The 12,793-nt window shown below is 45.6% G+C and overlaps 1 protein-coding gene across 1 annotated transcript in view; it reads right to left on the reverse strand.

Moving 5' to 3' along the window:
* Window positions 1-12,793, reverse strand: part of CACNA1C (calcium voltage-gated channel subunit alpha1 C) — a 463,683-nt gene that overhangs the window by 23,715 nt on the left and 427,175 nt on the right. Inside the window, exons 32-34 of the mRNA XM_065742562.1 lie at window positions 8,640-8,672; window positions 5,576-5,704; window positions 2,450-2,515 (exon numbers count right to left, since the gene is read on the reverse strand). Coding sequence (XP_065598634.1) covers window positions 2,450-2,515; window positions 5,576-5,704; window positions 8,640-8,672 — 228 coding nt within the window. The remainder of the gene's footprint in view (window positions 1-2,449; window positions 2,516-5,575; window positions 5,705-8,639; window positions 8,673-12,793) is intronic.

The raw sequence follows: 12,793 nt of genomic DNA on the forward strand, positions 1-12,793 counted from the left end.
CAGATACCAAGTGCAGGAGAGTTCTGGGCTTCTTTGAGAAAATCTGACATCACTTTTGTACCTGTGGGCACTGGGACCAAGAGTTCCAAATCCTGCCTGGCAGCAAGGTCTGCATAGCACCATTGGCCAGGACTATTTATTGCCCATTGATAGCAGCGTGGCAGAGGCCTCAAGAACTGAGAGCTGTAATCTCATAGCCAAGATGAGCAGCAGGAACAGAGCAGCTCTGAGAGAACACGGAGCTCCTTTTCAAGCAAATGTCACTGGTAATTAACACCCTGAGAAGTGCAGGGACAATGACAGAAGGGCCGTGCCAGAGGGGAGGAGGCCCTGCTCATGGCAGCCTTTCTGCAGGGGATCCTGGTGGATGCACACGCCTGGGGACAACCCCAGCTGTCCCCATGCTGTGGGTGGCAGTGACAGCCCCAGCTGTGCTGAGGAGGAGCAGGAGAACAGCTTAACAGAGGCAGCTTGAGCTGAGGCAGCCCATATTTTTCGTTTCAGGCAAGCGTAGGCAAGGGAACTTCCCATGCAGGAAGCCTAATTTTTTCCGCTCTTCCCTGCAGCTTCCCTCACACATCATGTACCAGCACCAGCTTCCATGGCAGCTTTGCACTGGTCAGCTGTGAAGAGGTGCAGAGAGAGGTTCCTCTCCCACAGCCTGTGCCTCCCACACCATTAAGGCAGTGGCTGCCTCCATCTGCATCAATTTGTGTTTTTCCATTTGTCCACATCAGATAGCAAGGCTTGAATGCTGTTATGCTCCTAGTCAGGTGAGTAGCTGAAATAACATTGTAGGTCTTGTTCATGCAGGAAATTCTTACATTTTCTTCAGATCTGGTGCCTGTAGGCTTTAAGGAAGCTGCTCAATGGAGCGGGGAAGGATTCTCCTTACTTTGGACCCCTGAGTGCGAGAGAACTCTACCTTTTAGAGGGTTCAAGAGAGCAGCACATGAAATGTCTGAAACACCGTTATGACAAAAATTGATGGTAGCAGGTCTGCAGGCAGAAAGCAAGGAAGGCAAATGAGAGGAGTTTGCTTTTCTACTGGAAGACAGGAGGGCAGAAAGCCATCCAGTAATCTAGATCAACATGAAAGGGAAATGTATGATCTTCAGGCTGCTGAAATGATTAAAACAGAGGCATGAATGTTTGCCAAGGATTAAACAACCAACTTAGAACTAGCTGACAGAAGAGGAAATACAATTACAGAATAATCTATCTAGCCCTGGCAGTGCCATGATCATCATAAGCCCCACCTGGGTGCAGGGAATCCATTTCTAATGCTTTATGTAGCTATATAACACAGTGTAATACTCTCAAGTGGTTTTCTGTATAGCACAAGTAATCCTGTAAAGATCTTGTCCATCTGAGCTAGTTAGGCATTAAAAGCAAAACTGGCATGTTTCAAGTATGAGCCCAGTATATTAAATGACAGCTGTAATTACTGGGGGGCAATTAAGATAACCTGTGATAATTCAAGATATGATTAGTTTTATTTTTTATACTGGGGGAAGGTGGATGGAGCCTGTGAAAAAAATGTGATTATAGTAACAGGAAACAAATTAAAATAAGGTCACAAAGGTTAGATGAATTTTGTTACAAATTCTGTCTGCATTGTGAAACCAAGAAGCCTGCCGTGGTTAAAGGCCTCTGGAAGTAATTATTCCTTGCCTTTCTATGCTATGGTCTCTGGTCCCAGATGGCCAACTTGTCTGAGATCTTTGATTAACACAGAAGTGGAAAGTGAAGCTTAGTTTGAAAAGGAGCACAGCAAATGAGGCTGGGACTGTCACAGACCGTGCCTCTATCACATGCTGTCTTCAGTGGTCTGTATGCAACATCAATTCCTTGCACAGATGAATGCTCAGGCTGATTCCAAGTTCATTTTGCAAGCTGAATAGGATATTGTATTGATGCAGCTTCCTGAAGAACTGGCACAAGCACAGAGTCAATACGTTGGTTCTGATCCCATATTTGCCTTCACTGGTGTAAATCAAAAGTGTCTCTTTATGAGCCAGTGGAGTTATGCCAGCATGAAAGCGATGGGAGAGAAAAATGGGGTTTGCTCAGTGCGGCATGGCCACGAATCCACTGAATAACTTTTTTGAGCCAATGAGCAAGGCAGTAATTCACCTTTGCCAGAGTTGCTGGGTATTCCTATGGGAGTGTGGAGGGCTGACACATTCCTTTTACTGTTTGTATATCCTGTTTTGCCATTAAATTGGGTCACTTTTTGGTTTTGCTGGAGTGGGTTATACTTACTCCCTTCGGAAGTGCAGAGGCAGACAATGCTTTCCAATTAAGGCGAGCTGCCTTCTTGCTTTTCTTGGGGAAAACATTCATGCAAGCCTCTACAACTACATGTTGAACTAGTGACCTTACAGGTCAGTCCTCAAACCTCTAAGAGGAGGAGAAAGATGCAGTTGAGTTCTTTAGCATGACTTACCTGCATCCCAATCACGGCGTAGATGAAGAACAGCATCACTATTAGAAGAGCCACATAGGGGAGAGCCTAGAAATGAGAAAAAAAAGTTAGGTGTCTCTCCACCTGGTACACATGAGGTTCGTTGCGCTCCCGGCTTGGGAAAACCGGGCAGAGGCTGTAACTCGCCAGGTGGCCACTAGATGCCGGCACAGGCCCACACTTGCCACCCTTGTTCCCTCCCAGCCCAGCCGTTCTGACTCTCTTCCCTCTCAGGGATGCTGCAGCTCTGCCCCTTTTGAGCCAGTCCTGTCCTCGGCTGAGTGAGGGAAGCTACGACACAAACAGCCTCCACAGCTGTCTACAGGCAGGAGAAAACTACCGTAACCGGTATTGTTCTGTCACAAATGACAATGCCCTTTGACTGTTATTATTTATTTATTCATTTATCTTCAGGATCCAAGTCTGGTTAAATAAAAAAAAAAATGCAACAGCTGCCTGGATCCAACTCTCCTACAATGGTTGATCCCATCCTAAGTACCTAAAACAGCAGGAGCCTTGTTCTCTGCTCAGCGTTAGGTATCTGTGATGGTGTCTGCCATGCCCTATGTGTCAGTGATCTGCTGCTGAAGAGGAAAGGCAGAGCCCTGGTGCACAGAGCTGCCTGGTAAGGAAGAGGTCTGTGCAATCAGTGAAGTGTTGAGTGCTCTCAGTTTCCTCCACCGCTAGCAGGAATCAAGAGGGCAGCTCAGGGCCTCACAGTCTTGGGTCTTCGAGAAGGCACTTTCTACCCTGTTGCTTTTGAAATATGTTGTGCTCAGGCCAGAGATTTCCAGACCTTACTTCAAAGACAACAAACTGACATATTTATCCTGAAAATGTCAGCACAGCCTCTGCTCAGGATTTTGAACACCTCATTTTATGGAGTATAAAAAGCCTACAACATTCTTATTATTTTTTAACATGAGATTATACGTTTATACATTTCAAGTTTATGCCTGAATTCAGAAAGGCTCAATCCTACAGGAAGAACTGAGGAATTTTCACTGACCACCATGGGGATTTGATGAAGACCTGCAGAAATAATCTCAAAGAGATCTGAATATTAAAATGGCTTTAAGTTAAACCTTTGAACAATGTCTGTAACCATCACCTTGACGTTCAGAGATAGATACCTCTGTGCTTGATGGTGTTGGTCAAATCTGTGGTGTTACCCCAGATGCCATCGGAAATACCCTGGCTCAGGATGGGGCTCCCTACATTTTCAGATCATTCAGTTGGGATTTGATTCAAATAAGACTTCAGAAGAACTACCAGGAGAGTGTCTGGATAGGACCACATGGGCATAACCTTACCAGTTCTGTCTCTCGCATGGGGCTTGGAAGAATGTCTTCCCACCTGGCTCTTAACCTTCTTCCAGGCTTTTCTGCTCAACAACTTGATGCACCTTCCCACTCATCTCTCCCATCACTCCCCATGGGAATTTCCCTTCTCCTGTATTCCCTCCTCCTGGCTCTGTCCTCCTCCAGCTCTGTCTTTCCCTGGGTTTACCACTTTGTCCTTTGCTTCCCACGGCCTCGCCTTGCCCTCAGCACCCCTCTCGCTTCCTACTCCTCCCACCCACCAGCTTGCTTTCTGCTGCTATCTCTGTCGGCGGAAACCCCGCCGAGCATTTTCCCACCAGGCACTCCTCTGACCAGTGCCCCGGGCTACATGTACAGCATCATACACACAGTGTGCACGGTGGTCACGATGGGATCTGAACTCCTGCATGAGTTTTGAGGCTGCCCCGTGTGAACAACACTTCCTGGAAGCATGTGGGGACACGAGGAAGAGCTTGTGCCAGACAAAATCTGCAGGGATCCCAGATTGCGGTGGGAGTGGCTGAGCTGCGAGCTCTGCGCATTGCCTATTCTTAGCTATAAAGTAGTTGCAAGAGGAGGAGCTCCAAGCAGAGAATACTATGTTATAAACAGCTAAGGGCTTTAAAGGAGAAAGAAACTTGCTGGGTGTTTTTTTTATTTTTTATTTTAATCCCTGCTGTGGAAGATACCTCCCCTGATACTTTCTCCCATCACCCTTCAACCCTGCCTAAAAGTGACTCCAGTCACAGAAGTCTGAAGGTCACTGAAGGACCAGGCACTCCCTTTCCCATCCACGCCATCCTCTCCAGCCAAGAGCCCTGGCATGTGAAGCTGAGAGTGCAGGCAAGCTACTGCAAAGGAGGCTGGCGGAGCATGGAGGCAAGGGGAGGGGGACCAGAAACTGCAAAAGTCTGACTATCCCGTCCACCAGGAACACTGAATGGTGCCAAGGGAACCTCATTCCTGTGCATGCAGACAAAATGGTTCCCACTGGAGCACTAGACCTGACACTTCCTTCAGCACTGCCTCAGCTATCAACCAGGTTGTGCTGGCCCACCACATCCACTTCAAACACTCACAAAGGGCAGGAACACACCACGTTTCATCTCTGACAAATGTTTTTCTATACTGGATTAGCAGCTGCGTTGGAAGCTGTTTTTTCTAGCAATAAGCTCACTCTTGGTGTTTGTTTCACCACTCTTTATCCTGTCTGGTCTCCTCTGCCTCCACTGTCATCTGGTACTTCACCAGAAATGCACCTGTCTGCAGGGTGAAAGCAGCAGCAATCCAATAACTTGTCACTGTTACCAAGGCCAAAGGTTTAGGGACAAAAATGTGAAATTCTTTCTGAATAAAATTATGGGGGCCACACCCCTAATATTCACTGAAAATCCTCAAAACAAGGCTCGAGGGAAATTTAATTAAGATCCTTGCCTTCCCCTGTGAGCTTCACTTAAAGCAACAGTTATAAAATACAGATAAAATTGGAAAAAAAAAAAAGATTGAACGGTTACCAACAGACAGTAATTGAGTTAAAGAGAACCATCAAGGTGGTTCAGAAAGGTCTCAAGCAATTAATCATGCTTTAAAGATGAAACTCATACACAGGCAGCCATCCACTGTGAGCCCTATTTGCCTGAGGCTCCTTTGTGCCGTGTGCTGCCCATGTGTGCTACTCTGATGAGCATTCTTTGGCTCAGGCAGTGGGGCTAAAACCCACCCCAGGGGGGCAGCCAAAGGGAAAAATCAAAAGGGTTATGTTCTATAGAAACAAGTGAAGGAATACCTGAAAGGACTTGATGAAGGTCCAAAGCAGTGTCCGGATGCCCTCCCCTCGGCTCAGGAGCTTCACGAGACGCATCACGCGGAAGAGTCGGAAGAAGGTGATTGAGATGCGAGAGTTTTCCTCTGCGTTCTGGAAGCCATTGTCACAGAGGCAGGAGTTACAACAGCACGAGAGAAACAAGGGCCCTGGGCCACAGAGCACACTACACTGAGAGCTCACTGCACTGTTCCTTATCCTAGGAATGTCCCCTGGGCTTGTACTGCCCCAGCACACCATGGATGGGTCTTCTCTCCCATGGTGGTGAGGCTATCTGTGTGGCTTCCTAAGCCATCAGCCTCTCCTTTCAGCTTGCCTGGACTTTAGGGATCAGGGATTGATGATGCTCCCCTCTGTACATTCCCTCTAACAGTGCAAAAATGCAATTCTCTTGTGATATTTTACTGGAAAAGCCAAAGACTTTCTCTATGAACCTGTCTCCAATGGTTGATCACAGAGAGCACCTCAGCCAGCAGCTCTACGGAGTGCTGTGGGCACCAGCCACGTGCCACTTGCTCTGCTGGGAAACAGCAGGTCCCAGTTCTGCTCCAGGGTCCAGAACTGGGTGCTGGCACTACGTGTATCAATGGTGACCACGCTGCGGCCATGCTGCTGGGGCTGAGCTGCACTTGCTGCTCTGCATTTGGGCCTTGTGCATTTCTCACGACCCTGTTGTACTTCCCACAGTCTGTGCACTGCCTTTTTTCTTTCCTTTCCTTTTTTTTTTTAATGTTTTATTTTGGCTTCTCTGCTACTGTTCAAGTGTGCAGTATTTTTAAATAGCTTTTTTTTTTCTGGCCCATTTTAATTTTTTTTTTTTTTTCTCACAGCATCTGCTTTGTCCCTAAGCATTTTCCCCTGGGCCCATAACTGGCTCTGACATTCTTAAGACTTCACACATGTGAAGGCAGTCTCCTTTTTACTGCCCAGATGGCAGCAGGCTCACCTGTGGAGGCCCTGCTGCCCAGCTCAAGGCATGGCAGTGCAATGTTTCCCAGCTCATTAAGCCCCTAAAACTGCATGCAGGCTGCGGAGCTGCTGGTTTCCACTAGGAGCACTGTGGGAATGTAACCTCCTGTCACATGGGGAAATAATACTGTCACCCTGCCACCTGGTATGCAATGAAGGGCTCAGAGACCTCTTTTCTGTCCACACCTAGCCTGCAAAATTGGAGACTAAACACCAAAAGAGCAACATTTTGGAAGAAGAAACAGTGCAGATCACCCTCACTGTTAACTACTCACCACTGTGTAAACCAAGAGAGAACAGACCCTTGGGATTTCCTGTCACAGGGCAGCAAAAGCTGCATCTGTCTGTATTTCTGATAAGACCTGAGGTGCAGAAACCACTCGGATACTCCAGATGTGTAGATGAAGATGCTATGAGCATCTTCTGTTTCCCACCTGGAACGTGCAGGTTTGTGTTCAGCTCCATCCACTCAGCTGCCTCTCAGCCCTGTCTGCTGCTGTGTGCCTGCAGTGCCTTAGGACTGCAGTACAGCTGCAGTCTGTCTGTCTATCCATGTGAATCACCAGTGGGTATTTTGGGCAGCCTCCTCCAGTCTGCAGCAAAGGCTGATGCTAGCTGCCCACGCAGTAATGGGGTGAAAAAGATGAGGGGGGAAAAGGCTGTGCCATGGAAATGGCTGAGTGCTCCCTAAATCTCACCATTCCTGTGTTCTGACTTGAGCAACAGCCTGATGGCTTCAGTGAATTGGAGGGAATGGCTCCAAGGTAAAGGAGGGAATATCGCTGCCAAGAAATGCAAAATACTGGCACTGAACGCCTTCAGAACTACAATCCCAGAGGGCTAGCTATAGGGTTGCGTACATCCCCCAGTCCTACAGAAGCCCTATGGCCTCCTTTTGACTTTCTGTAAGGAGGTAAATTCCAGTACTACCTAAAGAGAGTTGAGGTTTAAATTACAAAGTAGTGTGGACATCACTACTGCTGTGGTTGTGACAAAAAAGAAAGGTTTTTCTCATTCTATCTGCTGCTGCTGCTCTTTCTGGGCTTATCCCTTTGGATGGCAGCATGATGGGCCATGGGTCTAGACAGATGTTAACACTGTATTGCTTCTTCTTGTTGAGAGGAGGCAGGGGATCAAAGCAGAAAACTGTCCCTGCCCTGCTCAGGTACCAAGGTAGAGAAGGCCTAAAAAGTGGACAATGAGGCTGCCTACCTGTGCAACCTATTGTAGGGTACCTGCTTTAGCAAAGGTGTTGGACTTGATGATCTCTTGAGGTCCCTTCTGACTTCTATGATTCCGTGACTCTGTGAAATTAGTCTCTGACTTAGATCTCCGTAATTCAGTGGCACCAAAGCACTCAGCCAAAATAAATCAGTAATGCCTTGGGAGATTATGGTCATTTTGAAATAAGGTGGCAGCATGTTAGTGTGTAGTGCCTGAGTAGCCTTGCTTACTCCTTCCTAACAGCCATTCAGGCTTTTGAAGGCACATCTTTGTCAGAGGAGGAAAGTTCTCCAGAGTGGCAACCAGAGAATAGAGTCACTACAGCTCTGCTGGTGCAATGTAGGAACTTCCTTGTACACCAAAGCAGTATAATTTGTGCGTACTATTGCATGGCTTATTCTTATTTATACATGAACTCATATATTACAGCAACAACACCTCACTGAAGAAGAGCTTCAGAGTCTCACTCCTTTCTAATCTGTAAGCTTGTACATGAAATCTCATTGCAAACTCATCACATTGGTAGTGATGTAGTTTGCTGCTAACAAGAAATCTGAAAAGGTCATGTTCTCTCTTAGTGATTCATTAGAAGGCAGAACGACAGTTAACTTGACCAAAGGAAAGCTCAGAGGATGCACAAGAAATACACATGTGCAGCATATTCACAGCTCATGTGAACACCAGACTCACACCAATACACAACATGGCAGCTTCATGCACAAATAACTAGGCTGGGCTTGGAGAGAGAACTTGTGATCAGGGGAAAGAGAATAAAGGAGTGTGTTAGAAAGAGTGTCACAGAAGCTGGGAGGGTGGTCTGTATTTTCGGTCTTACCATAGAGGAAGAGCATTGGGTATTTTCAGCTGGCTTTAAAGAAAGGCAGACAGAAATAAGCTGTAATAAGTCTTCAATCAAGAGCCCTAGTAAACTAGGTTTTGGCTAACACAGGAGCAACAAAATGGCAGAAGAGGGCAAAAAGGAATATGAAAGTAATGCACAAGAGGCTGGGCTTGTTCCTTAGGATGCCCAGGATCAAAGCTGGCCATGGCAGAAGTAGGTACAGCTCCCACTGAGTTCAGCATTGTGAGCTGTATCCACTAATACCACAAGTGAATTTGACCCAGTGTTTTCTGAGTGCTAGACATCCTGGAATCCAGGTGGGGGAGGTACTGATACTGTTAAAACGTTTCTTGCATCACCACAGCCAAGCTGGGGGCAGGGCTCCATTTAGTTCCTCAGCTCAGATCCAGCAATGCCTGCACAGGGAGCAGCCAGCTTCTCGTGCATCAGTCTAACTGTAAATCCACTCTACCCCACTGCTAAAGCAAAGTTCTCTATATATCCCCATTCCCCTACACACAGTTCTGGAGATTACACTGTTCTCACTAAGAAAATGGGCCGGGACAGTGCAATTGGCTCTTGGCAACCCTAAATGCCCACCACCAGTTGGGGGAAGTGGGTTGGTAAGCCTGGTTAGCTTGCTCTACCTTCACCCACCTCACAGCAAAGTTCCAGGACCCACTGGATATGTCTTTCAAGGCCAAGCTCAGCTGAGCTGAGCCCCATTCCTCCCTGGAAGAGTGTAGCTACTGCAAACACTCTTCCTGACACTCCTTGATTAACTCTTGGGGAGACTTCCACTACTGAAAGCAATTCTAAAAAACACTCAAGGCATCAAATACCCTTATGTGTAAGAAGCAGAATTAAAAACCAAATAAAGGCAATGTTATCAGGAGTTCTTTGGTGCAAGGGCAGTATAAATAACCCTTCAGACTAAAATCTCTGCCATATGCCCCATATGCAAAACCTGTCTGACATCGATTCCTTTAACTACACTACCAAACCTGAGACTGACTGACTTTCTCTGCCAATGGCAAAATTCACCTCTACTGCCAAGCAGCGTGCTCCTGCTCTCCAAGGACACTGTACTAACAAAACTGTCTCTGTATCACATAAATAAATGCTGTATTTTGGATGCTCAGACTGTTTGGTGATGTAGGCAAATGAGATGAATTAAAAAGCCAAGCTATACCTCATCATGCAATATTCTTTTGGGTTAAGTCACTGGTTTGGTAGGGACAGCTTTCATAGTTTTTCTCCTCCTCTTTCACGTTTGCTTATGTTTTCAGATCACATGCAGGCAAAAGTTGGCTTGAATGCCAAATAAGGGAGCAGTGCCCATGGGGATGTTTCTTACAGCCCAGGCAGAGATTCTGATTTTGTGTTGCTGGGCAAAACTTTTCTTTCCAGCAGTGCTCTGTTTCTCTGTACCATCCCCTTTCCTCCTTCTATTAGTTTTGCAAATCATCTTTTCTAACAACATGAGGAGCCTTATTTGTCTGGTTACTGCTTTCCTGGTAGAAGGTACAAAGCTCCTCCAAACTGGCTGAAGGAAGTCAAAAAGTTTTCAGCACCTTTCAGGATCTTCCATCCTTCCTGGCTGACAGTGGAGGTGTATCTCTCAGTGTCTGCCTGAAGAAGCCCGGAAAGTTACCGTGGAATAACGCACCTTAATTGTGAGTTTGGTATTCTTAGTAGTTCATCAGAAGGCAAGGAATGTTATGCAACAGTGAAAAGTCTGTATAGAAGGATATGAGTGCAACAAGCTAAGATGGCACTGTTGATATGGGATGCTCAACTTAGAGGAAGCTGGAAACATGTTGGAGAACTAGGAACCAGAGGCTGTGAGTATCTATGTCACTGGGACAGTGAAGCAGAGTTTGAGTTGCTTCTCTCTTATTCCTTTAAGTAACTGGCCTATGTTTTAAGATGGAGTCAAATACAAAGCATATTGCATTGCTACCTAAAATAAAGGCTTAAAAGCAGCACAGGAAAGTTTCCATTGATGCTGGCAGGTGATATCTGTACAAACTATAGCAAAGTGGGGTGAGGCTCTTGATATGCTTGTGCTCTACAGTGTTTCATGCTTAGGTATATAGGGGCGGAACCAATCCTCGAGAGGGGAAACAAATACTACTACTTTCCATGGATGCCAAAGAGTCACCATATGGACCTGAGAACCTGTTACAGTTAACTGTTTAAGTGTGGCCATTCCTAGTGATAATACACAAAGCTATCACTAGATTGCCTGAGAATCTGTAACCTTGCAAATTTAGAGGGCATGCCAATTTAAGGACAAAGACAAGCACCTGGCACCTGAGAATAAAGGATAGAGAAATGATCACAGGTACTTGGAATTAAAGTCAATGTTCGGCTGTCCACTTGAAGTGGAGAAGATTTCATTTCTAGATATCTCAGAACAATGTATAACAGCAAATCAGTTTTATTTAGCTGTTTATTATCTCAGCTGTTTATTATCTTTGAAGGAAGTTTGGGAGAAGCAAAACAGAAGGCAGCCTTGGCTGTACTCTCTTGCAGCCATCTCTTCCTCTGTTTAAGGTCTAACCTGCTCTATTCTACTCTGCTCTTGTCGTCTGGTGAACAAGCACGATGCACATAACTGAATCAGAAAGGGAATCAACAATAACAGTGAGAACAGCCATGAGATGATGTCCTGAGCAACTTCCATCACACAGAAAAGGGACCTCAAGTATAAGTCATAAGCAAGTCCAGGGACACAGTAGGAGTGATATAAAAGGGAGTCTGCAGGTTAAGAGGGACAAGAGATACATCTGAGGCAGGATGCTCCCATGTAAAGACACTCAACAGGGATGAATGCACTGAACTGACTGGGCAGTTCCTTTTTTTTTTTTCTTTTTTCTTTTTTTTTAATTTATTCTTGATGTTAACATATTTAAGAAGGTAGAAGATGTCAAGGAGCAGAAAAAGTCAAGAAACAGACAAGCAGGTATTAGAAGTCAAAATAAAGATTCAATAGGATAAAGACTGAGAGATCCATGAAACATGTCTAGGAAATTCCTCAGATTTTTGCTGCCTGTAAGTATCTTGTTTTACTATGTTTAGTGTGTGTCAGAGCACACATGGAAACACTGCTTGAGCTGCTGCTCACCTGTATACATCCTTTTGTGCCCTATGGGCACAAAACCAAAAGGCACAGCTTGTACCCATTGTGATTCAAGATTGCAAGTAAGTAGGTTCCCAGGAAGGAAGGCATGAGCATTCAACAGAGATACTTAAAATCTCAGAGAACTCAGGTCAGAATAAGGTAACTGTTCTGTCTTCCTGCCAGTCCTGCTCTCTGTTTAACCAATATTGCTCCACCTGGGAGTGGGCCACAGTCTCCTGAACATACATGCTGACTCATGTTTGAGTCATATTTGATCATGCCACCTAGTTAAGGAAATACTGCTTGTAAGAGAAATGTTATGTTTAGGGGCTTTCCAGATGCTGAATCCAACATGCTTTATAAACCAGGAGATGATAAAATTTGCATTCTGGGAGAACCAATTTTAGTGTTTAAGGGCAATATATAACAGTCAATACTGTACGACAGTATGCTGCCCATCTTGTAATTCTGGAAGTTTTTGATAGGCTTAGAATATTTTCTGACAGATAGAGACTTAGAAGAAAATAATAAGATGAGCTAATACATTCAAATGAAAGTTTCAGTAGAAAAATCCCAAGAAGAGGCATCAATCCCTCCCTGTCACTGAGGAATGCTAGAGGACCACTCTCAGAGGTTTGAGCTACCTGGTTATTTTGGGCTGTTCTGACAACTACAAGGGTTACTCAGAGAAATTAGCATCTAGAAACAGGGGAACTCCATTAGGTTCATGCATCATACAGTGAATTAGTAAATCCAAGGAGGCTCCATAACTGCTGGGTAGGTGAGTTTCAATACTTTTAGAAGACTGATTATCGCTGGGATGACAGTATGGGCAGGTGGCGTTTGCATTACTGGTATGGCTGATGGTAGTCATTTTTAGGATACAACGAAGCTCCAATTGGTGCTGGGAAGTCGATGCTGAGTTCTCCCCTGCCTTTGAGAAGTGAAACTTGTTACTTTCTAGCAAGCTGTGTTCTGCTCATAGAGAGGAAGGTAGTTTTGTAGTCCCCTGCAAGGCAGA

Source organism: Cyrtonyx montezumae, unplaced genomic scaffold (assembly GCF_038088225.1).
Source record: "Cyrtonyx montezumae isolate F1298 unplaced genomic scaffold, pur_monq_1.0 scaffold_3, whole genome shotgun sequence".
NCBI classification, from domain to species: domain Eukaryota; kingdom Metazoa; phylum Chordata; class Aves; order Galliformes; family Odontophoridae; genus Cyrtonyx; species Cyrtonyx montezumae.